Source organism: Carettochelys insculpta, chromosome 27, assembly GCF_033958435.1.
Source record: "Carettochelys insculpta isolate YL-2023 chromosome 27, ASM3395843v1, whole genome shotgun sequence".
In the NCBI taxonomy this organism is placed as follows: Eukaryota; Metazoa; Chordata; order Testudines; family Carettochelyidae; genus Carettochelys; species Carettochelys insculpta.
This window is the reverse complement of record NC_134163.1, coordinates 16,308,687-16,331,465: the sequence shown is the minus strand read 5'-3', so window position 1 is coordinate 16,331,465 and position 22,779 is coordinate 16,308,687. Positions and strand designations below refer to the sequence as shown.

At 56.0% G+C, this 22,779-nt stretch overlaps 1 protein-coding gene across 1 annotated transcript in view; it reads left to right on the top strand.

Annotated features, from left to right (window-relative positions):
• Positions 1-22,779, top strand: part of ARHGEF18 (Rho/Rac guanine nucleotide exchange factor 18) — an 85,017-nt gene continuing 62,238 nt past the window's right edge. The window contains exons 1-10 of the mRNA XM_074978595.1: positions 1-76; positions 11,590-11,726; positions 12,278-12,780; positions 16,009-16,213; positions 17,052-17,166; positions 18,412-18,469; positions 18,901-18,945; positions 19,288-19,368; positions 19,792-19,897; positions 20,510-20,684. Of these exons, the coding sequence (XP_074834696.1) occupies positions 1-76; positions 11,590-11,726; positions 12,278-12,780; positions 16,009-16,213; positions 17,052-17,166; positions 18,412-18,469; positions 18,901-18,945; positions 19,288-19,368; positions 19,792-19,897; positions 20,510-20,684 (1,501 nt within the window). The remainder of the gene's footprint in view (positions 77-11,589; positions 11,727-12,277; positions 12,781-16,008; positions 16,214-17,051; positions 17,167-18,411; positions 18,470-18,900; positions 18,946-19,287; positions 19,369-19,791; positions 19,898-20,509; positions 20,685-22,779) is intronic.

Below are 22,779 nucleotides of genomic sequence, written 5' to 3'. Positions count from 1 at the left end.
ATGGCAGACTCACTGCTAAACCACTCCTGGCCATCGTTCTCAAAGCGCTGGATGAAGAGATGGTCCTTTAAGAGAGGTAACACCCCACCCTGGAGGCCGCAAGTGGCTGTGGGAGCCCTGCTTGGTGGTCCTGGGTAATGGCTGCGGAGCAGTGAGGACATCGGACCTGGAGCATCTGGGCGCCCGCAGAGTTTGGCTTGCTTGGCAGAGCGGCTTGTGTTTAGAATCTCGCCTTTCCTAGCCAGAGGGGATGCTGCATAAATATTTGTTAATGCTTTTCCTTCCCTTTAATCTTTGCTCCGGGGCACCATAAGTGCTCTTAGCTATTGGGTAATTGGTTAAATGTCCGTCTTCTGGTTGCCTAACGAACTAGATTGCTCGCTCCCTGGTGAGGTGGCCGTCTCCAGGTGCCTCTCTGGCAGTGCTGCAGGTCACACCATGCTGAGAGCATGGCTCCCAGTCATGTGTGCAAAGAGGCAGAAGGCCCCTCTGGTCTTTTGATGAGATCCCCTGCAGTTTATGGGCTGACAAAGCCTTGCTGGCAGCCGCTGGGGTCAGAGGGACAGTGAGGAGCGGTACTGGCAGAGGTCCCCCTTTGTTAATCGGAGAGTAGCGGTACCAGTGAGCAGTGTTGGGGGGGCCTGATCTTGGCACTGGGGGGGAGGTCTCAGCCCCCCAGTGCTGTGCAACTTTCTCTGATAATGTGTTGCTGTGGGCTCACGCTGAGCCAGAGGCCTACGGAACATGGAGTTTGCAGTCATTGGGGCTTGGCTCATCCTATGCAGGCAGCTTTTCAGGCTGGCCCTGTGTCCCCACGTCCAGGCCTTCTTTCTCCTCCTGAGCAGACGAGCCCTGGAGCCGGGGTGGCTCTGAGACTGAGTGACATATGGAAAATCACTCAGAGCAGGAAGCAGAAATTGACTGGGGACTGGGCTCCTGAAAAGGCTGATTCAGATTAACCCTTTCCAAACTTGGGCATGCTGCAGCAGCTTGCTGGGACGCAGGGAGATCTGGTGCAGCTGCTGGGGGCTGAATTGTGCTGCTTTCCAAATAAAATAGGTCCCCCTTGTAATGATGTTGCGGTGCTAACTGGCCCCTCTGCCTCAGATTGGAGAGTCTGTCTGTCTGTCTTACACCAGCCTCCCTCCTGCAGCACAGTAGGTTCAGCCCACAGGGTTAAGTTAGCAGCAGTTCAGAACATGTTGTCCTCTTGGACATTTGCATGACAGGCACAAGGCATTTGGCTAAAGCTCAGCTCCACTACAGCCCTGCTCTGGTCTGCAGGAAGACAGGCCAGGCAGCAGGAGGCCCTGGCCCTGGAGACCCTGTGGTGCTGCGGGGGATGCACTTTTGGCTGGGTCAGCAGTGGAACTAGCTCTCAATGCACCTGAATCCCCCACTGGCCCCCCCCCCACAAATTACCTGGGATTTTCAGTCTGACAAGCACAAGCTGTACCACACTCAGGCCATCCTCTGCTGCCATCTCTGAGGTGTCCAAGGGGACTCTTGAAAGCTGTGTATGCTGGCTAGTGAATGAGAGAAGTCCCTGCACATGCATCCTTCGTGAGCCACGCACGATGGGTGCCAAGTGCTTGTCTAGTGGGAACTGAGCCACCGGTTAACTAAGCTGGTGTTGAACAGACATGACTTTCTGGGGAATTCAGGAGTCAGGGTTAAATATACAGCCCCTTCCAAGCACATAAGAATGGCCATACAGAGCTGGACAAAGGTCCATCTAGACCAGTGTCCTGTCTTCTGACCGCGACCAATACCAGGTGTCCCAGAGGAGTGAAAAGAACAGGTGACCATCAAGTCATCCCTCTCCCATCGCCCATTCCCAGATTCTGGCAAACGGAGACTAAGGACAACATCCCTGTCCAGTCTGGCTAACAGCCATTGATGGACCTGTCCTCCATGAATTCTGTTTTTTGAAGCCTGTTAAAGTTCTGGTCTTTACAAAGCCCTTTGGCAAGGAGTTCACCAGGTTGACTGTGTATTGCAGGAAGAAATACTTCTGTTTGCTGGTGCTAAACCTGCTGCCTATTAATTTAATGTGGTGACCCTTAATTCTTGTGTTCTGGGAGAGTAAATAACTTCTCTTTTATTTACTTTCTCCACACCAGTCATGACCTTATCAACCTCTCATATCCCGCCTTAGTCTCCTCTTTTCTAAGCTAAGAGACAGACGTCTCCTGTGCCCTGGAGACAAATTCCCTGTGAGAGTCTGGGGGAGCAGGCCCTGGCAAGCTAGCAGTCCAGCTGGAGTGAGTTTACAGAACAGCAGTAGGCCTGTGCTCCAGCCCCTTGCCCAGCAGCTGCTCCTGTGGGATTGACAGCTGGCCTGTGGGGCGGGGGCAGGGGTTTGTGTCAGGGACTGAGCTGGACAAAGGCACTGGGTTGTCTTCTGGGTCTCCTCAACCTGCCGCCAAGTAAGGCAGGTAAAGCAGTGGCCTGCTGTGCAACATGGCCTGGCGGGGGGGAGGGGTGTTTGAGCAGCACAAAGGCAGGGCGCACACATGCCTGGAAAACCAACCAGTATGACGATAGCAGTGGCTGCAAGAAACCCTGACCCAGTGCAGTCAGAGAAGGTCTGGAACCTGTGACGCTGTGGGGGCGGCTGCCAGAGGAAGCTCAGAGCACAGCACACAGCAGCCTCTGAGGCAGCTGATTTAGGGGAAAGAGTCTGAAGCTGAGCATGTCACATAGCCCCAGGCTTGCTGGGTGAAGAGTGATTGCTCCAGGGATGGGGAAGTCCTGAGGCGCAAGGAAAGGCTACAGCCCCAGGTGCAGGGGAACAGGAGACAGGATCTGGCGGAGGCCTCATCTCTCCAGGGCCAAGCAGGGACCCCAGTGCTTGGGAGCATTTAAATGCAGTGGGCAAAGACCCTAGTATATTTGCTATACAGCCAGGAGGAACCATGTTGCCCTGAGGCCCAGGAGAGGCTTGAGGGGATAGCCAGGGCCTCCTGCTGCCTGGCCTGTCTTCCTAGAATGGAGGGGGAACGGTTCAACACATGCCATCACTGCATGGGCACGCTAGTTGTGTGGCTGCTCATTTCCTCAGCAGTCAGTTGGAAACAGCCAGGCTGGGGCACAGCTGGTGAGAGCAGGGCACCAAGCTACCTAGAAATCAGCTGCCGCTCCCTGTGTTGGTCTGGAACCCATGTCACCCACTGGGAGCTGGGCCGAGTCCAGTTAGCTGAGCCACCAGACTCCAGGGTACGACCTCCCTGGGAACAGCTGGGGCGGAGCCATGTAGAATCCCTGCTCACAGGTCTCCAGTGTGTGGCTGAGAGTCAGCCAGCTTGTCTCCCCTCCCCTAGCCCAGCCCAGCTCTCACAAGCAGATTGCTGTCATGACACTAGCCTGCATCAACAGGCAGCAAGTTTCTGTGCACTGTTGGGCTAATAACCCAGAGAGAGACAGACAGCCCCCAGAGGGCCGCCTGGGAAGTGGCTTCTCAATAGTTCTTCTCCCTTAAATCTGTGAAACACTCAGCCCAAGGACTGGTCTGTGCTTCAAAATCAGCCTGACTGAGCTACAGTCCTGAGGAAGGGTTGGCCTAACCTGTTAGAAGTGTCCAGAAGCCGCTGGAGCATGCTCCACGGTTCAGGGCCTGGCCAAGGCTTACCACTGCCTTTCTCTGCCATGGCCAAGCTTGCCTTTGAGCAAAGAGAAAGTGCGGAGAACACCTGAGGAACTTATGTGAGCAATTTGTCTCTGGTACATGTCCTCCTGAGCTGGTTCCCTGGCTCATTCACTGAGCCTCACACAACCCTGCCCTTTACCGGGGTGAGGGGAATGGAGGCTCAGCTAGGGGCAAATGACTTTCCCAAGGTCATATAGTGAGGCAGTGGCAGAGATGGGAATAGAGTCCAGGACCCTGGCAGTCTGCCTTGCTCTAATCACTAGGCTAGTGCAGCATCCACCTCAGTGTCACCTGCTGGCCCAGGCTGCAAAGGACATGGGCCGAGTTGTGAGGCAGCAGCAAGAGCCAGCACTGAGTGCTTTAATCCTTCTCAGCGGGCAGGGTGGGAGGTGGGGAGATTTAAGCCCCAGCGCTGGGTCTTCCTGGCACTTATACCTGCACTTTGCTTTAACTGAGTGGAGCCTGCTCAGCCCATCTGTGCATCATCACATACCACGCATGTTTCCCAGAGATGGGCCCCTCCTTGTCTTAGCCAGCCCCAGTGAAGGAGGGGCACAAGGAGTTAGCCTGAGTCAGCGTGGACGAGGTCCCAGGGCTGTCCTGTCTGTGGTGCCTATGGCGCAGGTTCTCCCAGCTCCCAGGCCTGACTGCTCCTAGCTGCTGTGCCTTTCCCTGCATCCCCAGCTGTCCTGCCACGCAGCTGGCTTGTCATGTTGCATGGCGCTTTTCTCCTGTCTGGGCAGGAACTTGTAGTGGATGCTGGGCTGCGACAGAGCCTTAAATAAACCTAGGCCCCCAGGCTGTGGATCATGCCTATCCCAGTCCTTGGGAGTGTGCAGCCCCTTTCCCCACCAGCAGCTCAGGGGTTCCGCTGCCAGGCTGCTCACTGCAGCAATAACCTTTTATGGTTCCCAGCCAGAGGCCCTTAAGCAACCATCCTGCTAATCTGCTTAATGTTTCCTTAAAGCAAACAGGGACTGGTCTTGAGAGCATTATTCTGTCATCTCTCTGCCAGGCAGCCAGGGGAGGGGGACTAAAGGTGGGAGCCACTGAAGCTCTGAGCCAGAGGGGGTCTCTCCCCACGCTCCAGTGGTGGCTGCCTTGGGCCAGCCTGCCCCAAGGAGCTTGTGCAGAGGGGCGGACAGCTGCTGTGAGCTAGGGTAAGGTGGGAGTGGGGCCTGGCTCCATGCCCCGGAAGGGGCAGCTGCAAGAGTGGAAGAGGTGGGGCCCAGGGCATTCAGCCCTCAACAGTGCCTGGGCCATGGCAGTAGGACCCCTTCCCCCTCGCTCACTGCCACATGCAGCTGGAGCAGCACTGCCCTGGCAAGTCAAAAGGGCTGGAGCTCCAGCTGCTGCCACTCCAGGCCCCTTTGAACTGTTGGGCGTGGGGCAATTTGCCCCCTTTGGCCCTCCCCTTGGCCGGCCTGCGCTCAGGTAACACTAACGCGCCCAGCTGAACCTGGGACCTCTGGAGCTTAGTGCAGGTGCTTGTTCAGGTTGAGTTAGAAGCCATCTCCACAGGCCCTCAAGGAGCCTCATTCTTTCCCTCTGTATGTGCTCCGAGTGCCAGCCCATGGAACAGTAAGCAGCAGGCGTGTGGGTCACCCTCTGTGAAACACTCCGCCCAAGGCCTCGTCTGTGCTTCAAAAAATCAGCCTGCCCTAGCTACAGCCCTGAGGGAGGCTTGGCCTCAGCTGGGAGCCTTATGCCTGGTTTAACAGACTGGCCTTGGAGAGGAAGAATCCCTCTCGTTGCTGTCAGCAGCATCTACGCCATAGCTGCCCTGTTGTGGCTGTGCCACACTAGTGCTTGCACCAGCGACCGGGCAGCGACTGGCTGAGCCCAGAGGCTGCAGGTTCCTGCTGGGTGCGGGCTGTTCTGTGTGGGGCCCTGACTGCTGCATGACCTGTCCCTTTCAGGGCCATGGGCTTGCCCATGTCTCCCAGGGGGTGCAGTGAGTACCCCTTGCTGTGCACGCTGCTCCTCTGCTTCACAAGCCTGTCTCTTAGCCCTGACCCCACGCTTGCTCCAGGGTCGGTTTGTCGCTTGGAGTCTGCCCTGGTTTCCCTTGTTCTGCTGGCATCCACATCCCCATCAGTGCCACAGCTGCTGTGCGTCAGCCCCACTGAGCCCTGAGCAGGGTAAGGCTGGCCCTGCTTGGTGGAGTCTTTGAAGCCTGCTTGCAGATGCCCAGGGCGCTGCAGATGCCCAGGGCGCTGCAGCCGCAGGCTAAGAATCCCTGAGTCAGCATGTGGCTGATGTGATGTGACGTGTGCTCTGCAATCTGCACTGGCATGAGGTAGTCTGGGGTCTGTTGACTTGGGCATTTGCTTCTCCAGGCCAGTGGGTGAAGCCAGTCTGCCTCTGGCGCATTGACCAAGATGCTTTGTGGGGCAGGGCTGCTGGGGAGCTGTGCAGATGGCTTTGCTACTTGGCTACACCCTCAGCTGCAGGGCTCTTCCCTCTCCATGGTACTAGCTGGAAAAGAGTCAATTGCAAAGGTAGCCTGGGGCGTAATTTGTCATAACTGGCTGTGCACACATTGCCTAAAATGGTCTCCCAGACTTACAGCGCTGGGCTCCCTGTGCTGCAGTGTAACGATCCCTTGCTGTGCAAGGCTGCGTTACGACGTTTACAGGGGCTGGTCTGCAGGACTGATTTATCGCATGTTGAACAGGAGTGTCTGCAGCTCACAGAGAGGATCTATCTGTGCTGTGCGGTGGGGTGAAGTTACCCTGGCTGCAGTCAGTGCGCTGTCCAGACCTCCAGCCCAGCATGATGTGCTGAACCTTCACCAGGATTCCAAGAATGCTGGTTCCGCTCCAGAGTTCCCCTTCGGGCTGGGAGATTGCAGGCACCTTGTGCTGGCACAATGGTCCTCTTCCTGGAGCAGCTCAAGCTGGCAGGACATGGCTCTTGCTGGCCAGGAGAAACACTTTATTGGTTTTACTTCAACTCATGTCTCTTGGGCCTGGTCTATGCTGGGGGGCAATGTCGACCTCAGATTTTCAACGCTGTCCAGGTGATTAGCATAGCTGGAGTCAGCGTACCTTCAGTCGAACTTCTCTGCCACCCCCACAGCGCGAGGTTGACGGCAGTGTTTCTCCAGCAACATCCTTCACTCCTCGAGTTGCAAGGCGTTCTGGAGGTGACCGGGATGCTCAGAATGTTCGCTTTAGCCTGTCCCTACCAGGCACGCTAAATCAGACTCAGGAAGGTCGATCATCGCCACATTGAGTGTAGAGACACCGTCTGCTCCCACCCACACAAGTGTGGAAGTGACTGCTTGGTCCCTGCAGCTGGTGACCTCTGGGGCTCTGCCAGCTCACTTTCCAGGCCAGGGCCTCTGCTTCCAAGGGGCACGAGAAGCAGCGGTTTCCTTTCCTACCTTGAGAACGGTTTCCTTTTCCTGCCTTGTTCTATGCCCCTGTCATTATGAAAGCAGAACTTTCCCTTCTCCTCTAGGCGCCACCAGCTCAGCAATCCTCCCCCTAGTAGCATGTCTAACATAGCTGCTGGTCACTGTGGAAGAGACTTGCTGGTCCTCATGGAAATCACCTCACAACGAGCTCCAGGTGTGACACTCTGACCAAAATGATGACTTTATTCCAGGTCGACCTCAGCTTCTCACCCTTGCTGGCTGGGTCTCGCCGGGGTTTTCCACAGGGACATCCAGCTAATTGCCTATTTCATCTCCCCCCAGTGCCTGTGCTGTAACCATGCTGCTTCGTTTAGGGTTGTGATATGACTAAGTGTGAGATGTCACCTCCACACCTATTAAATGTGACTAAGTCCAGCACCAGCCTATGACAGCCTGCAACACATAAATGAGGGTGTTGGCATGGCTACCCATAAATAATGGTGAGATTCAATTCAAATGGCTCTTCTGGGGGATTTCAGTGTGATCTTGTAGGGATTTTTCTCTCCTCTCAATCAATTAACACACAGGGGAAAAATAAACATCTATTGCAGGACACTTCCCTCTGCAGATGGGTAGTGATCGTAATCTGGAGTCTCATGAAGGAACACTGAGTTCTTAAGGTTCAGGGAAGTCATGATATAGCTGTGCCATCGTATGCCATGTTCCATGTAACGCTGGGCACCCCCAGGGAGGCTGGATGCTTACCGCGGCAGTTTGGAAGGGCTTACCCACCTTAGGGCTGGCTGTATACCTATCACCCATTTCAACATGGGAAAGTCCTGGCTGTGCACAAGAGCATTGGCAGCCTGCTCCTTGAGATCTAAACAAGCAAGCTATGTGTATGAAATGCCTACTGTTGTCATCACAGAGAGTGAATTTAAACAGGTTTCCAGTCATTAGCTCAGGTTTCCTGGTGTCAATTGCAGGGTCAGCAATAGAGGCCTATAGAACATTTGGATGCATTTAGATTTTGAAGTGTGGCATGCTCCCGACATGTTGGTACTTTGGTTTCCTGATCATGTTGTGGGATTACTTGTAGTGCAGGTCTGTCCTATTGGATCATCAGGCACAATTGGCCTCCACTGACATTGTTCTCTGCATCTTCAAACATCCACCACTGTGCTTGGTCCAGTGGCTTGGCTTCTCTCCAGTGTATGCCTTCAAGATGGCGCCTGAATTCTCCATGAGTCATGTCATAGTTTAGAAATCACGGTCAACATGTATGGAGTGGTTCGCTACATAGGAAAATGATGTAGTCAGCTGGATGATGCAGTGTGCCAGGAACCTTGGCAAGCCTTTGTTTTATTTCCTGATGATCTCTCAGGTTGTGTGTCTATGTGCCTCCCCCCCCGCCCGCACACACACACTCTCTCTCTCTCTCTTCAAGGCAGAGGACACAGATGTGGGAGCAGTCTGATACTGAAGAATAAAATCCTTCCCTGCTGTTTGAGGCTATCGTTATAACCCCAGCCTAGACCAGTTCGCACCTCACACCTCCGAAGTCCCCTGGTCTGTTGTCTTTAAGGAATGAGAATAAAATCATTAGATATAATTCAGTCTTGCGGCAGCTGCCTGTGGGCCCTCGAACAGACTCCTGTGGCTATCGTGCGCAGAGAAGTGCTTCAAAGCTTGTGACAACTATCTGCAATCCAGCCTTGAAGCAGGGCCTTGCCCACAGTTATCCTTCAGGTGCGTTGGCCAGAAATACTGATTTTCTCTTTTCAAGGGCAATGAATTGTTTGCAGTTGGGTCTTATTGTAAAAGTGCTTTTCATCCCTGCAGCAGTCATAGAATCACAGCACACTAGAGCTGGCAGGGACCTTGAGAGGTCCTAGGTGGGGGCTGTGACCTTGAGAATGGGGGAGTCTTCCTCGGCTAAGGTTGCAGATACATCCTCCACACAAGCAAGCCTCCAGGCTGGTAGGAAAAATGTTCACCCTGTTGTTCTGAATGCCTTTGGCACAATTCTGTGGAGCCTGTCTGGGTGGTGGTAAACTATCTGGGTGCTGGTCAAGCGTGTCTGTCTCTGGGATGATCCAGGCTTCTCCTGGTGAAAACAGGTGGTGCAAGGTGGAGGTGTGCTTGTATGGAGACTGGTACCTCACCTGCTGGCAGTGCTGATGAACCCTGGCCAGCAAGGGGAGGAGACAGCGGAGTGCCTGAGGGCGTTCCTTGGTGGAAGCCACATTCTCTCCCAGCACAGTGTTGTCTCTGGGGGATTGCTGCTCTGGGCTGAGACACCCTTTTTCTTCAGTGTCACTTTGGCATGTCTGGGAATTTCTCCCATGGAGAAGGCAACTGGACGTTGTGTATGAGACTCCTCCCAGCTGACAAGTGCAGGGGCCTTCAGGGTCATTGAGGCCTGAGAGAATAGGGCAGGGCTGGTCAGGTGCCATGAAAACAGCCTGTGGGAGCTTGCAGGAGTTTGGCTGACTGCCCCGACCTCACCTCTGCTCCTGCACATGAGTATGGAGAAACCTGGCAGAAGAATGAATGGGAGAGGAGAATCAGTGATCCCCCAAATCCTGTCACCTTGCCAGAGCTGAGCCAACAAGGAGGGGCTGTGAAGGCAGCCAGGTCCCATGGTGAGTCTAGGTGCCGTCCTGCAAAAGTGCTCTCGAGGTGTTATGGGGCATGGCATTTCATCTGCTCTCAGGGTGAGACCAAGGTGCCCTGAAAGCTGCATGCCTGTGCAGCCGCTCAAGGAGAAATTCAGATACTGAGCAGCTAATTAGCAAAACATCAACTTCTAGGTTTTGTGCTCCTGATGGTGGTGCGCATCCACGCACGCCTCCATGCCCATAAAATTCATTCTGCACATGGAGGGGAAAATCTGCACCTAAATAGAAAACATGGGTGGAGAGTGGCCCAGGGCCTTGCTTGGCCCAGTTCTTAGATTTCTCAGTCTCTGGAGATCTGGGATAGCTCTGGTTACGAGAGCCGCCCAGCTTCCTCCTTGAGAGCTGAAATCTGGGGCTCCCACTTGAGCCATGGGGGGTCTAACAAGACGGGGCGTTCTTCCAAGCTTCTCCTAGATATAAGGCTGCCCTGAATTCTCTCAGACACCTCCCTCCTCCACCACTGCTCTTTCAGGAGCCCCACTCACTCACGTTTCGCTGGGCAGGGGCCACTGGAGGTGCCCTGTACACCTGAAGCACATTGTGGAGAGTTACAGCCCATCGCTCGCACAGCAGGACTGCAGTTGACCCAGCTGCCTGCCCTCTGGCAGGAGTGAGCTGGGGGCCCTGCTATGGAGACATTCTGCAAAACATTTATCCCCTTGGTGGAGAAGGGCCATTTCAGTTTGCTGGCAGAAGGGAGGGAGGTCCCTCTTTGGGCCAGGTGGGAACAGAGGCCAGCTGTGCTCTGGGGCAGGCATCCTGCATTTACAGCCCTAGCAGTGACATTTGGCTTCTCAGCCAGGCTGCTCTACAGCTTGTCACCCTCTCTGCCATCTGCACATCACATGTGTGCTGTCCATCCCAGGGCAGGGGCTGCGGATGTGATCAGCCTTGGAGAAAAGGAGCTATGTGCCTCACAAGGGCCTTGTGCCAGGAACGTAGTGCTCAGCCTGGTGGTCCATGGCTCCCTGGCTCTGTCAGGGCCTGATTGTATGCAGAGGCCTCTGGTTGTCTTGTGCCATTTGATTTTTTTGGATGGAATTTAGCAGAGGACATGCTACCTTCTCCAGGCAGGCTCTGTGTCCCCTGGGGTTTTCCTGCTGTGCCTCCCTGGACTCAATGGTTTAAAATGCCCTCTGTGGAGCTGCTTTGTGTGGGCCTTACCCAGTGCTGAATCAGCGCACAGGGCAGGCCCAACTCCACCGACTGCCTCTGTGCGGGAACAGCATGAATCCCACATGCCGTAGAGTGGCTGGGGGACAGGTTGGCCACATGTAGAGTGTGGGGAGTTGTCTCTAGTAATGGGCCTGGGGCCAACCTGGGGCAGATGTTTCTGCAGGGCAAGCCCTCTTTGAAAGGACAAATCCAGATGAGCAGCCAGGTGGAAGGGCTGGGCCTGGGGTTGGAGTTCAAGCTGCAGTGCCTGGGCTGCCTGCAGCCAGGGGCTGGCTCATCTTTCTGGTTTTTTTTCCATAGCTGCTCTGTGTCTCTGCCCAAAGGATGCCCAGCCTGACCCTAGCTTGGGCAAGTTCTGCCCTTTACTTTCTAGGGCGTACTTTCTGTCTGTATCAAGTGCCCTACAGCCTCAGTGGGAAAGCAGAACCAGTGTGTGCTTCTGCTGCCCCCAGCTTAACCTCTGACCAGCTGCACTGGCACCTTGTCAGCAACCTGAGGGCCTCTGTGAGGCAGCAGCAGCTTCTCCAGTACCCTGACAGCAAAGTGGCTGCGGCATAACATTCTCCAGCTGGCTCCAGACAGATGGCAGCCGAGGTCACAATGGCTCCTGCGCCAGCACTGTGTAAGAGTCAAGGGGGCTGTGTGCCATGTGTTGGGCACTGGGGCTCCCTGGGCTGTGCTTGCAGTGCCTGGGTGCCCCTGTGACTGTCTCTCTCTTGCAGGGTCAGACTGCAAACCGTGCTCACGGGAGTTTGCTGCCAGCAGCATCCCCCCTTCAGACTGCAGCAGCCCTGACACCTGCTTTCCCTCCCTGATTGCTGAGGATGAAGTCTTCTTTGGCAGCATGGCAGAGGAAAAGGCAAGTGTGGCCGATGGGTCGGGGCCAAAGCACCAGCCTGAGGATGAAACATGCTGAGTGAGCAGTAGCCAGCGATGCAGGGTGTGTGCAGGGCCTGCACACGCCCTGCCCCACCCACAAAGTGCAGAGAGGAGCAGGAGCCCCGCTCTTGGTGTGAGCAGCAGGACAAAGCATCTCACACCATGTATTCTTTAAAGCCAGCCATGTGATTACCATCACAAAGCCTAACTCCAGCCTCTTCCCTGGGACTCCAGTCCCCAGTGTGTGGTGGTGGCCAGGCTGCCTCCCTCCCCTGGGCAGGGAAGCTGGGGTGTGGTTCCAAGGTGTGGGAATAGCCCATTAGTAGGTGTTAATACCCTGAAGCCCCAGAGGGAGGGATTGGTTGCCTGTGGCTGGGCCCTGCTGTCTCCTGCTTGTGACAGGAGGCGAGAGGGAAACAAGCAGGAGCTGGAGCCTGCTCTTTCCTGAGGCCCAGGCACCTTGGTCTGCTCCAGCCCTGCTCTGCCGCGCCCGTCTCTTTCCTGGATGTTACTCTGTTATTCCCTTGACAGGAAGACTCGTCCTCTCCGGAGCCAGATGCCCTGATGGGGGATGTGCACAGCAGCAGTGAGGATCTCCTCTCCATAGACTCTGCTCTCCACGGCACAGAGTATTACAGAGACCTGGAGTTGCCGAACGTGCTGGAGGCCAGCCTGGCTCCGGGAATGGCAGTGCTGCCAGATCGGATGGGCCCAGCGGTGCCAAGCTGTCCTGTGATGGAAGACGAGCCTGCGGGCTTGGGGCAAACGCTTGTGGGCACTGCCTGCCCTGATCCCAGCTCTGGCTCAGCACAACACAGGGCGGCCAGCTGCCACTTCCTGAACAGTCAATCTGTTTGCTCCTGTGCAGCTGGGCCCCAGGACAGCCCCTCTGGCAGGGCGTGCCTGGCCACGCAGGGAAAAGGCCTGGCACTGCAGGAGGATGAGGTGTCCTTTCCCACGCTAGTCAGATCCATGTCCACCTCACGGCGGCACAGCTGGGAAAGCCCCATATCCCCTACAGAGAGTGGGCGCAGGTACACAGGGCTCCCAGAGCCTGTGGGGGAAGGAGGGAGACAGGATGTGGTGGAACAGCCTCTTTGTGCCTCTCAGAAATCAGCCTTCGAGGCCTCCTGCGGGGAGAGGGGCTGCTGCTCCTTCTGCCTGGGATGCACCTGACATTGCTGTGGGATAGCAACCTCTCACAGGGCAGGGGTGGTGCCTCCCGCCTGGGCTTTCCAGCGGGGAATGGGCAATCTCAGGCCTTGGCTATTGGTGTTGTGACTGCATCCAGCCTGCCCAGGGTCTGGATTCATGTCTCGGCTGTCCCCGGGCATGTCCCTGGCAGGCCTCTCAGTGGAGCTTGTGCGAGCTGTGTGTCTCTGTGAACACAGCCCCAAGTTGCTGCTTTCTCCCCCAGCCAGGACACCCCCGAGTCCGTGCTCCAGGGTGGGAGTAGCTGCAGGCTCAGCAGTGACTGTGCTGTCTGTCTTCTCCCCAGCCCCAATAACCATGCAGGGCATGGACTCCAATGCCCATGCCCCCCTGAGCCACCCAGCCGATGGGCATGCTCTCTGCTGATGTCTCTCCTCCTCCCCCTGCAAGGGGCTGGCTGGTGAAGCCCGCCCACAGCAGCAGAGGCCTGTGCCGTGCTTTGGCTGGAATACTCAGGCAGCCCAGAGCTCCTGCTGCTGCTGCTGGGTGGTCTCCCTCCCTAGTCAGCCTCCGCCAATGGATGCAAACTGTTGCAGGAGGCCTGGGTACAGGGGACCACGAGAGTTTTGCACCATCAGCTACTTGGCAAGAGGCAGCTGCAGCAAGGCCTTTCCCAGCAAGCTCAGGAGCTGGGAAGTAGATGTCCCCTCTCGCAGTGAGAGGAATCTCTGCCTGCGTCCCTTTGCCCCAGTGGAGGAGTTCTGGAGAATGACACCAGACCATCCTTCAGCTCCAGCTGTGCCAGTAGGAGAAGGTGCTGGGTGCAGTTCTGCCAAGCCAGCTGGGTTTCCCTGGGGGAACCTAGCCAGGTGATCCCTGCCCTCCCTGGCCGGCCACCTCATCCTCTGGCTCCTGTAGTTGGAGAGAGGGTGTTTGGGGGAGCTGTCTTCTTTGCATGCACGTGTTTGGCACACATGGGTCTCTGTGCACTTATGTCCTTGGGATGAGCATATCGATCTGGCTGCCATGGGAGGGAGCTGTGAGCAAGCAACAACTATTTTTATCCCCTCCTCCTTATAAGGTGCCCTAGAATTATCTTGGCCTGAGATCTTGGCACGTCTTTATCAGGCGTAGGCTTTCGTCCTCAGACTGATTGTTGTTCCATGTGCTGTTCATTGTTCCTGGCTTACTCTGTGGCAGGAGCATGTGAGCTAGGGTGCAGGGTGGCAGGCAGCAAGCAGCAGCTGCAGTAGGCCCCCTTCCTAGGTGATTTAGAAGGGGTGGGAAGGGAAATACATCCAATTCTCCCAGGACCTGTCTGGATAACAGGAGCCAAGTGACTACAACTGGTGCCTGGGTACCACAAAGTAGCATAAGACTTTCATTCAGCCCTTCGCTTCTGTGGGGCTGGCAGTGCTTTCTCTCAGTGCATTAGGACTCACTCAGGGCCTCATAGGAGAGTTACCCTGGCCCATGAATGATGATCATTGTCCTGTTTTGCAGCTTCCTCCATAAGCGGGCCATGGTGGGGTTTACTGGGTGGTTTTACAGTAGTGGCCCTGTCCTGCAACATCTGGAATTTTCAAAGGGAAAGCTGGAAGCGATTCGATGTAATTTTGGCCAGTGGGATGATGGCATACAATAGTCAGGCCAGGCTGGCAGTGCAGGTGCCCACATCTGCTCCAGGACCTCACAAGTTCTGGCCAGGGATCAGCCATGTTTACTGGTACCTGCAGGGGTTTGAGCAGGTCAGGGATATGCTGATGACCAAAAAAGCTGATATGTAAATTCTTGAGTGACGCACTAAATGCACCCAAGAAGCCACGTTGAGCCCTGTGATTGGGCAGAATGAACCGCCGTCAGTGCTTACCTTGGGCTCCTCGGTTCGGGCTCTGTGACTGATCAGAATGAACCGCCGTCAGTGCTTACCTTGGGCTCCTCGGTTCGGGCCCTGTGACTGGGCAGAATGAACCGCCGTCAGTGCTTACCTTGGGCTCCTCGGTTCGGGCCCTGTGACCTAGCAGAATGAACCGCCGTCAGTGCTCTGCTTGGGCTCTCTGTGGTTTTCTCTCCTTTTTTTGGAGCAGGCCAAGGGCATTTTGGCCTCCTCCCCTGGAGAAGTTACCTGCAACCCTCCAGCAATGCATTTGGCATTCAACACAGCAGATGCCACAGATGCGTAAACTTAATTTAGTGCTGGGAAGGGTTGGGGGCCCCCCAGTAGCATCCTGTCCTACTCGCCAGGCCAAGTCATGCTACTGGAGAGCCAGCTTCTTGCTTGGGGTCATTCTGGCTGAGCTCCTTCAGAGAGCCCATGGAAGCAGGTTCCAGCTGGGTTTGCTGTTTATTTTAACTCTTCTGCACAAATCAAACCTGATGGATTCTCCCCTTGAATGCTGTGCAGGAGGAGCAGTCCCTTCCCTCACACCAAGAACTTCACCACTCCAAATTCTTGGCTCTGAACTCACAGCCTCAGTGAGCCAGGACTTCTTCCCACAGTCTCCATCATGGCCAGGGAGCAGTTCCTTTCTGGGGTGGCTCCAGCAGCAATGCCTTGGGAACCCAGCCCCCAGCTCCTTAGCTTTCAGAGTCTCTCCCTCTGACTCAGACTCCTTTCTCTGTAAGGACCTGCTCATTAAGTTTCTGCTCAGGTGTGGCTGGCAGGGCTTGCAGGCCCACCATCTGCCAGCCTCAGATCCCAAAGGAATCATACCACTTTTACCTTCACAGACACTTCCCCCCCGCCCCAGCTACAGCAGAAAATTGCCCTGACTGTCACAGCTGGGCAGCTGGACAGAGTGGCTTGTGCCTGTAATGGGGCTTTGGTGTGCTAATCTGGCCTCCCTAGAAGGGGGGATGCAGGTTTGGCTTTGCTTGGCCATCCACAGACCCCTGGTGTTAATCACTGGTTCAGGCCCTCTTTGAGGGCAACTGCATTTGTGGGATGGATGTCCGGTGCAGAAGTGGGCCCGGATTTCCTTTCTGCCACTGGGGACCAGGCCCTTGGACTGAAGGCTGTAGAGGAGGGCATGGAGCAGCATTCTCTGTCTGCCCCGTGCTGCACTTGCTGCCTTCCCATGGACTGAGCTGGTTTCTGTTCCCTGAACTAGGCTAAGCCTGGATGCCTCAGAGGTGGCCAGTGACCTGGAGCAAGATGAGCTGGAGAGGACCCTGCCATACTTAGCTCCCCAGGTGTCCCGCGAGTGGCCCTCGGCGGGGCTGGAGAGCTGGGTTGGCAGCAGCAGTGCTCTGATAAAAGTGGCGATCGAGCCCCTGCGCCTGAACCTATCCATCATGCCCAACCAGGAGGACACAGTGAGTGGGTGTGAAAACCTGGCCTGTGGCACACCACAGGGGGTCGGGAGGGGAGGCTGGGCTGCAGGACATGGGGGCTCAATCTGTGCCCTGTCTCTTTGGGCTCTGTTCCTGTCAGCACCACCTCCTTACCTCAACAACCCTGTCCTCACTCTGCCCTGGGACACACCACTCAACTCCTTGCGCCCCCCAGGGGTCACAGACACATGTTCCTGCACAGTAATGAGGCGGGTCACTTGGTGGCTTCAGAGGAGTGAGACTCACAGACCTGATGGGAGCCCCAGAGAAGAGGGACATATCTCCCCCTCCCTCATATAGACAGGGAACCTGATACCCAAGTCATTGAGCATCGGCGCACTTAGGAACTGAACCCAGGTCGCCTGATGAGCAGCTCCACCTTATACCATTACCTGGGTTTCTTTCACCGCTGCAAAAGTTCTAGGCAGCCAAGCAGTATATTTCACAATAGGCAGAAGCATGGGACCAAGCAGCAGACATCATGGTTTTGTGCTTCCTCCCCACACGAAAGCCCAGTCCAAATAAAGCCCTAGAAACCCCAGTAAACAGACGACTTTTACAGCAAGTCCTGTGTTTGTTACTTCAGCTAAATACCAAAGGGTGGGGTGGGGCTGGAGCCTGTTCCCAGGGTCTATTTCCTGTGTAATTGGTTGGGAAGGGAGGTCCTCCCTTAGGCTGTGTGATAACCCCTGGGTTGTGACTTCCATCAAGACAGTGAGTGCAGTCATCAACAGAGCCTTGCTGCTGCTCATGACCGAGCTAACTACCTGCCCCTGAAGCACGAGGGGCTGGAGACAATGCTGAGTTTTTTCTTTTCTAGGAATGTGGCAGCAGCGGGAAGAGACTGAGGTCAAGGTCTGAACCTTCCACCTGCGACAAGATTTCCTCTCCTCCAATCTCTCGCAGCCTGGAGGTGTCGCTCCCAGCCACCAAAGGTGAGTAAGTGCCTGGCACGCACTCAGGTAATTGTGTGGAAACATTTGTAAGAGGGTGTGATAGCTGGGACCCTCTGGAGAATCCCAAAGTCTGCAGCCCTAGGTGTGGACTCAGGCCACCAGCCTATACTGCTGCACTGCTCTTTGTTGCCGGCTACCCCAGTCAGGGCTAGCGTGGTTATGTCTTCTCCAGCCAGACATTACGCCCCAGGTGCACAGTGGATGTACCCAGGCTGATGTAAGGAATTTCCATAGCTCCTGTTACCATGGTAGACAAGTCCTGCCATCACAGCTGTGTCTAATGACACCTTGCCACAGAACATGGCTGGGTGTGATGTCAGATCCCTGGTTGCATGTGAAAACCAATGGTGTCCTGTGGACAGAAAGCAGCATACCAGCAACATGGTCTCTACATGAGCCCCAATCCCACCCATCAAGGACACAGTGCAGGTCTCCCTGGTAACCGAGCAACCAGAATGGCCTGCAATGTGCAGCCAGCAAGCGCTGAGCCTGCCTGGGGGATAAACCTAGAGAGGGACCAGCTGGAGCAGGATTGCAGAGATGCACATTCCTGGACTGGACAGGCCTCAGGAAAGCAGAGGCAGGTTACTGTTGGAGAACTGGCCGCTGCTTTGCTGGGTACTCTGTTGGGTTTATGATCCCACTGTGAAGTGCTGGGGGAAAAACTGCTGACACATGATCCCTGCCCAGAATGAGCCTCTTCCTGGACTCCTGCTCTTCCAGAAACCCCTTGCTTCAGACTGGGGAGCAAGACAAGACAAACTTGTTTGAGAGCACCAGGTTTGGCCATGGTTGTCACCACCAAAGTGTCCCAGCTCATGGGAGCTTCATTCTGCCCCTACCCAGGAATCTCCACTAATGAGTGCCCGCTTGGGCCAGGCTGCCACCAGCAGAGAGCCTGTATCTCTGGCCCTCAGGTGGGGAGAACCAGGGAGGGAGCAGAAAGAGGGTGTTGTGGAGAAGCAGCGCAAGTGCCCTGGCACGTAAGTGATGACATGAGCTCTTGACCTCCAGCTTGGAGGAGAATGTGAAGAGAGAAGCACAGAGCACGGTGCTAAGGAGGGACAGCTTGAGAAACTGAGGCACATGCCAGTGGAACCCTCCTTCCCCGTTAAAGGAAGGGTGGGAGTCCAGGAGGCCCAGGATTAATTGTACCTAGCTTGGAAGGTGATGCCCAGCCCAGGGCGCTGGCAGCCCCACTTCCACATCCTCCTTGTGTTCCAGATATTGAACTGCCTGCCCTGGAGACGACTGAGAAGGACCATGTGGCCCCAGACCACGTGTAGGTATTCTGGAGCAGGGGCTGGGTCTGCAGTTCTCTACGTTCTGAGCCCTGGGTATTCGGATTTAGCCTCTCACTGTACAGGAGAGAGAAACAGCAGTGCCAGGAACTGTGGCAGTGCCTGCTCTGGGACCTGCCCCGGATCCACTCTGGGAGGAGATCTGGGCTCAAGGGGGGTGTCAGCCAAACTCCCAGGGACTGCCTGGGGCTGGTGGCTTGTGCTATGTGAGGCAAATAGTGAGCCTGCGGGGTCTGCACAGCTGGAACACTCCCTTGGGTCATGAGGGAAATACTTGGCTGGCTCCTGCCCTCCTCAGCCGTGTACTCTGCCCTGGACTGAGCTGTGCATAGGAGTCCTGCAGCTGGGCTCTGTGAGGGGTTGGAGCAGTGGCCAATGGGGAGGCACTGACCCATCTCCTCCTCCCTGGCAGACTCATCGTCCAGCAGGTGCTGCAGGAGCTGAAACAGTATCATGGGTGAGTGTGGGGCTGGGAGGGGGGGCCCTGTCATTTGGGCTGGACCAGTCTCATTGGCTGACCTGGGATAGCTCCCATGCAGCAAGCCCCCAGAATGCGTCCAGTAGGACCCCCCAAGACATTCCTGGGACGTGACTCCCCCAGGGTACACTGGGGTCACAGCATCACCCTGGGAGCAGAACCTCCAACCCCTGCTCAGAGTGCGCAGTTTGCCCTGGCCCCCCACCAGCCTCCCCACAGGGTGTACAAAGCCCACAGGGGTCTGATATTTGCTCCCTGCAGAAGCTCGGAGGCAGCTTACTCTTCCTCCTAGCCTGATGCCTTTTCCTGTTCCCGGTGCAGGGCGAAGCATGGGGACTGTGCAGCTGACGGCAGCAGTGAATCCCAGCAGAACCTCACGTGGTTTGAGTTCCTGTCTAATGAGTAAGTGGCACATTGGCACAGGTGCCTCAGTTCCCCGCTCCCAACTCCCATGTCTCAGCTCCCTCGCCAACTGCCCCATCAGATCAGATCCCCGTGGTGTCAGGTGCTGCACGGACGCAATCCCTGCCCTGGGGCACGTCCTGTCCAAATAGGCACTAGGCTTGCTCTACTTTTCTTGGAGACAGGAGCTGCATCACAGGGGAAGTGACTTTCCTAAGGACACGCAGTAAGTTATGGGCTAAGCTGGGACTTGAACCCAGGTCCCTGGAGAGCTCAGCACCTTCACCACAAGGCTGTGGATGTGGGAGGCAGCTGACACAGCACCTGATGCTCCTGAGAGTTGGGAAACACAGTGCAGGGCCCCCTGTGGGGGCATGACAGTGATCTCCCTTTGCATGAGCCATGTTTCCTGGCATGTTCCAGGGCCGAGGACAGTGAGAAGAATGACAAGATCGAGAGAGGCACCAAGGTGAAGCGCCGGCTGAGTTCCCTGCGGAGCCGTGTCACTGGGTCCTGGCAGAAGGATAAGGTGAGGGGGCGAAGTGGAACTGCTGAGGAGCAGACGTAGGCTCCCTAGACATAGAGCAAGGGCTAGCTGGGCTGCTTTGGGGCAGGCTTCATGCTCAGTGTGACCAGGACAGCAGCCCAGCTCCAGATACAGCTAAGAGCCCTGCTGCTGGATTTGCTCATGGAACTGTCCCAGGTGCTCCTGTGAGGGCTGCTCCGTAGCTGGGAAATGCCGATCAGGGAGGATGTTCCTTCCAAGTGACAGCATGGCCTCCCAGGTGGAGTGAGGATGAGGAGGGAGCTGGCTGCTGGGCTGCCCTGGGGAAGCTGTCCTTGTTTCAGTGCACAGACCCCCACCCCATCATCCCCTCCTCAGGAAAGACGCCCCCAGGCAGGGATCGCATATGAGTTTATATTCTAGGGTGGGGAGCAGACTTTCTGGTGCACAGAGCCCACATCCTGCCCTCAGTCCCATGTTCGCCCACCCTATTGGGGCTACAGAGATTCTGGGGCTCAAAACCCAGCTGCACGAGCACTGATGGGGATGCGCAAGCACGTGATGGAGAGACAGAGGATGTAGGTGGTGAGTGATCTTGTGCTACTCTGTACCGTGACACTACTCTCCACCTTCCAGGGTAAGAACAAAGAGCAGCTGAGAGCGAGAGAGAAGGAGAAGGAGCCAAAGGAGCTGAAGGAAGGGTGGAAAAGGGTCAATGGGCACCAGCTGGCCCCAGGAACTTTCTCCAGCAGCACCAGCTGCTCGCTGTGTGCCAAGCCCCTGGCAAATAAAAATGGTCTGCAGTGCTTGAGTGAGTATGGCTGGTGCCTGCTTTGGCTGTACCTGCTTCTCCCGCTGTAGGCCTGGCCTGGCCGTACCTGCTCCCCTGGCTCTGGGGCTGGCCTGGCTGGACCTGCTGTCCACCTGTCTCTCCTGGTTGTACCCACCTGGCTTGGGCACACGCATGCCCCCTCCTACCCTGCCTGTGCCCCGAGCCCTGCCCATCTTGGCCTGGCTGACCTACCTCCCTTCCCTTCTTGCATGGCCTGGCTGTCTCATCTGCCCCTCTCTGCATTGCTTGCCCTGGCTGCTGCTTCCCGCTTTGTGCCTGGCTTGGCTGTGCCCCCAGTTCTTGCCTGACCTAGCCTCTTTGTTCCCAGCCTCTCGTGGAGCATGCAGCCCATTCACCTTCACTGTTCTAAACTGCCTGGGCATCGCCTGTCTCCTTCCCAAAAGAGGGCTCAGTGTCAGTTTGTGCCTCTAAATTTAACATTCACAGAAAGGGAAGGCCTGGAAGTGCTGTGTCCTTTCTGAGTGGCCCTGATAGTGCTGTCCTGCCTGGCTGCAGCTAGCTCCACTGGGCTGCCTGGGCCCAGGCTTTCCTTCCCAGAGACGCAGATGTCTCAGCTCAGCATGTAATGTGGGAACAGACATGGGGAGTCAGAAAAGCCATCCAGGGCCTAGTTAATCAAAACAGAAGTGAAAGGCTGCCCCCGCCCCTCCGCCAATTGAGGCTTGGCCCTTGCCTGTTGGGCTGCACAAGAATTAACCCAGTGCAGGGGCAGGACAGACTCAGTGCAGCTAAAGAAGAGGGCAAGACTTCCCTAAGCTGGGACGGAGGCTCCCCTGTGTGGATTGTGTTGGCTAGCCTGGCCATTATCACCCTGCATGGTCTCCCCTGCTGGGCTTTGTCCCCCTGCTTCCTGTGCTTGATGGGTGGGTGTGGCTGCTCAGGGCACTGCAGAACGTTGACCTTCCAGGGGAATCCTTTGCAAGCAGCAGGACTTTGGAAATGGCGGGTTCTCTGTCTGCACCCAGTGCCTCTGGGCAGAGTTACTCCGAAGTGAGGGCTCTTCAGAGGTGCGCAAGGTCAGTAAAACCCTTTGAGGTGGGAGGAAAGGACCAGCCACCCCTTACACTCCCCATGGACAGCATCCTTCCCCTAGTGGTGCCTTGGGGTGGCCCTGCAGTGTAACACATGCTTCCAGTGGCACAGGCAGACCTGCTAATGTGGGGCCTCTAATCATATTTGTAACTCATGTTCTGATTGATTTGCACTGCGGTAGCTCCTAGAGGCGAGGCCCAGTGAGCTGAGTGCTGCTCAAACCCATAATAGGCAGGTGGCTCCTGCCCAGGATAGCTTAGGCTCTAATGGTAAGACAGGAACACCGACAGCACCAGGGAGCCCGAGGGAAGAGTAAGCTGCTGCTGGTTGACCTGAGAAGCACCAACTGCAGTTCCCCACCTGCCTGTTGTGTGTGTCATGGGTGTCACGGCAGAGGAAATGCCAGAGAGGCATTCAGGAGGTCCAGGTGTTTATAGGGAGTTTCTCCCGTATGTGCGGGGTGATGTGGTTACGATGAAGCCTTGGAACGTCGGATGTTGGCTTTCCAATGGGTTACTTCAGCAATGACTTACAGTACAGTGCTCTGTGCTGCCGAGCGGGAGATCCTGCTTTGATGCTCAGGTCAAGCCTCCTTCTGCAGCTCAGACTGATGCCACTGCTAGCTGGGTTTCCTTGCATGGCTGTGAGGTTCCTGGGTTCATTTCCCCAGGCTGGAATGTGTTAGGGGTTTGAGCTGGGGACTGCTGTGTAGTAGAGCCCAGCGCCTGGGCATCTGCATGTGCATGTGAGTCAGTCTGTCGCTGTTTCAAGTAGGTGCCTGGGGCTGTATATGAGCTGAGAGCTGAGCTGTGCTATAGGAGATCTGTGATCCTGTGTCTCCCGTGACCATGCAGGAACCAGACCCTGGCACAAGGGAAAGACTCCAAGTTTTGCTAGGACTCCGTAAGTCTTTCCAGGTGCCAGGGCATCGTGCTACACTGGTTAACGTCACATGCTGGGCTGGGGCAGCAAGAGTTAGTTCTTACATTGTGTTCCTTCTGGCTGCTTTGACGGGAGGTCA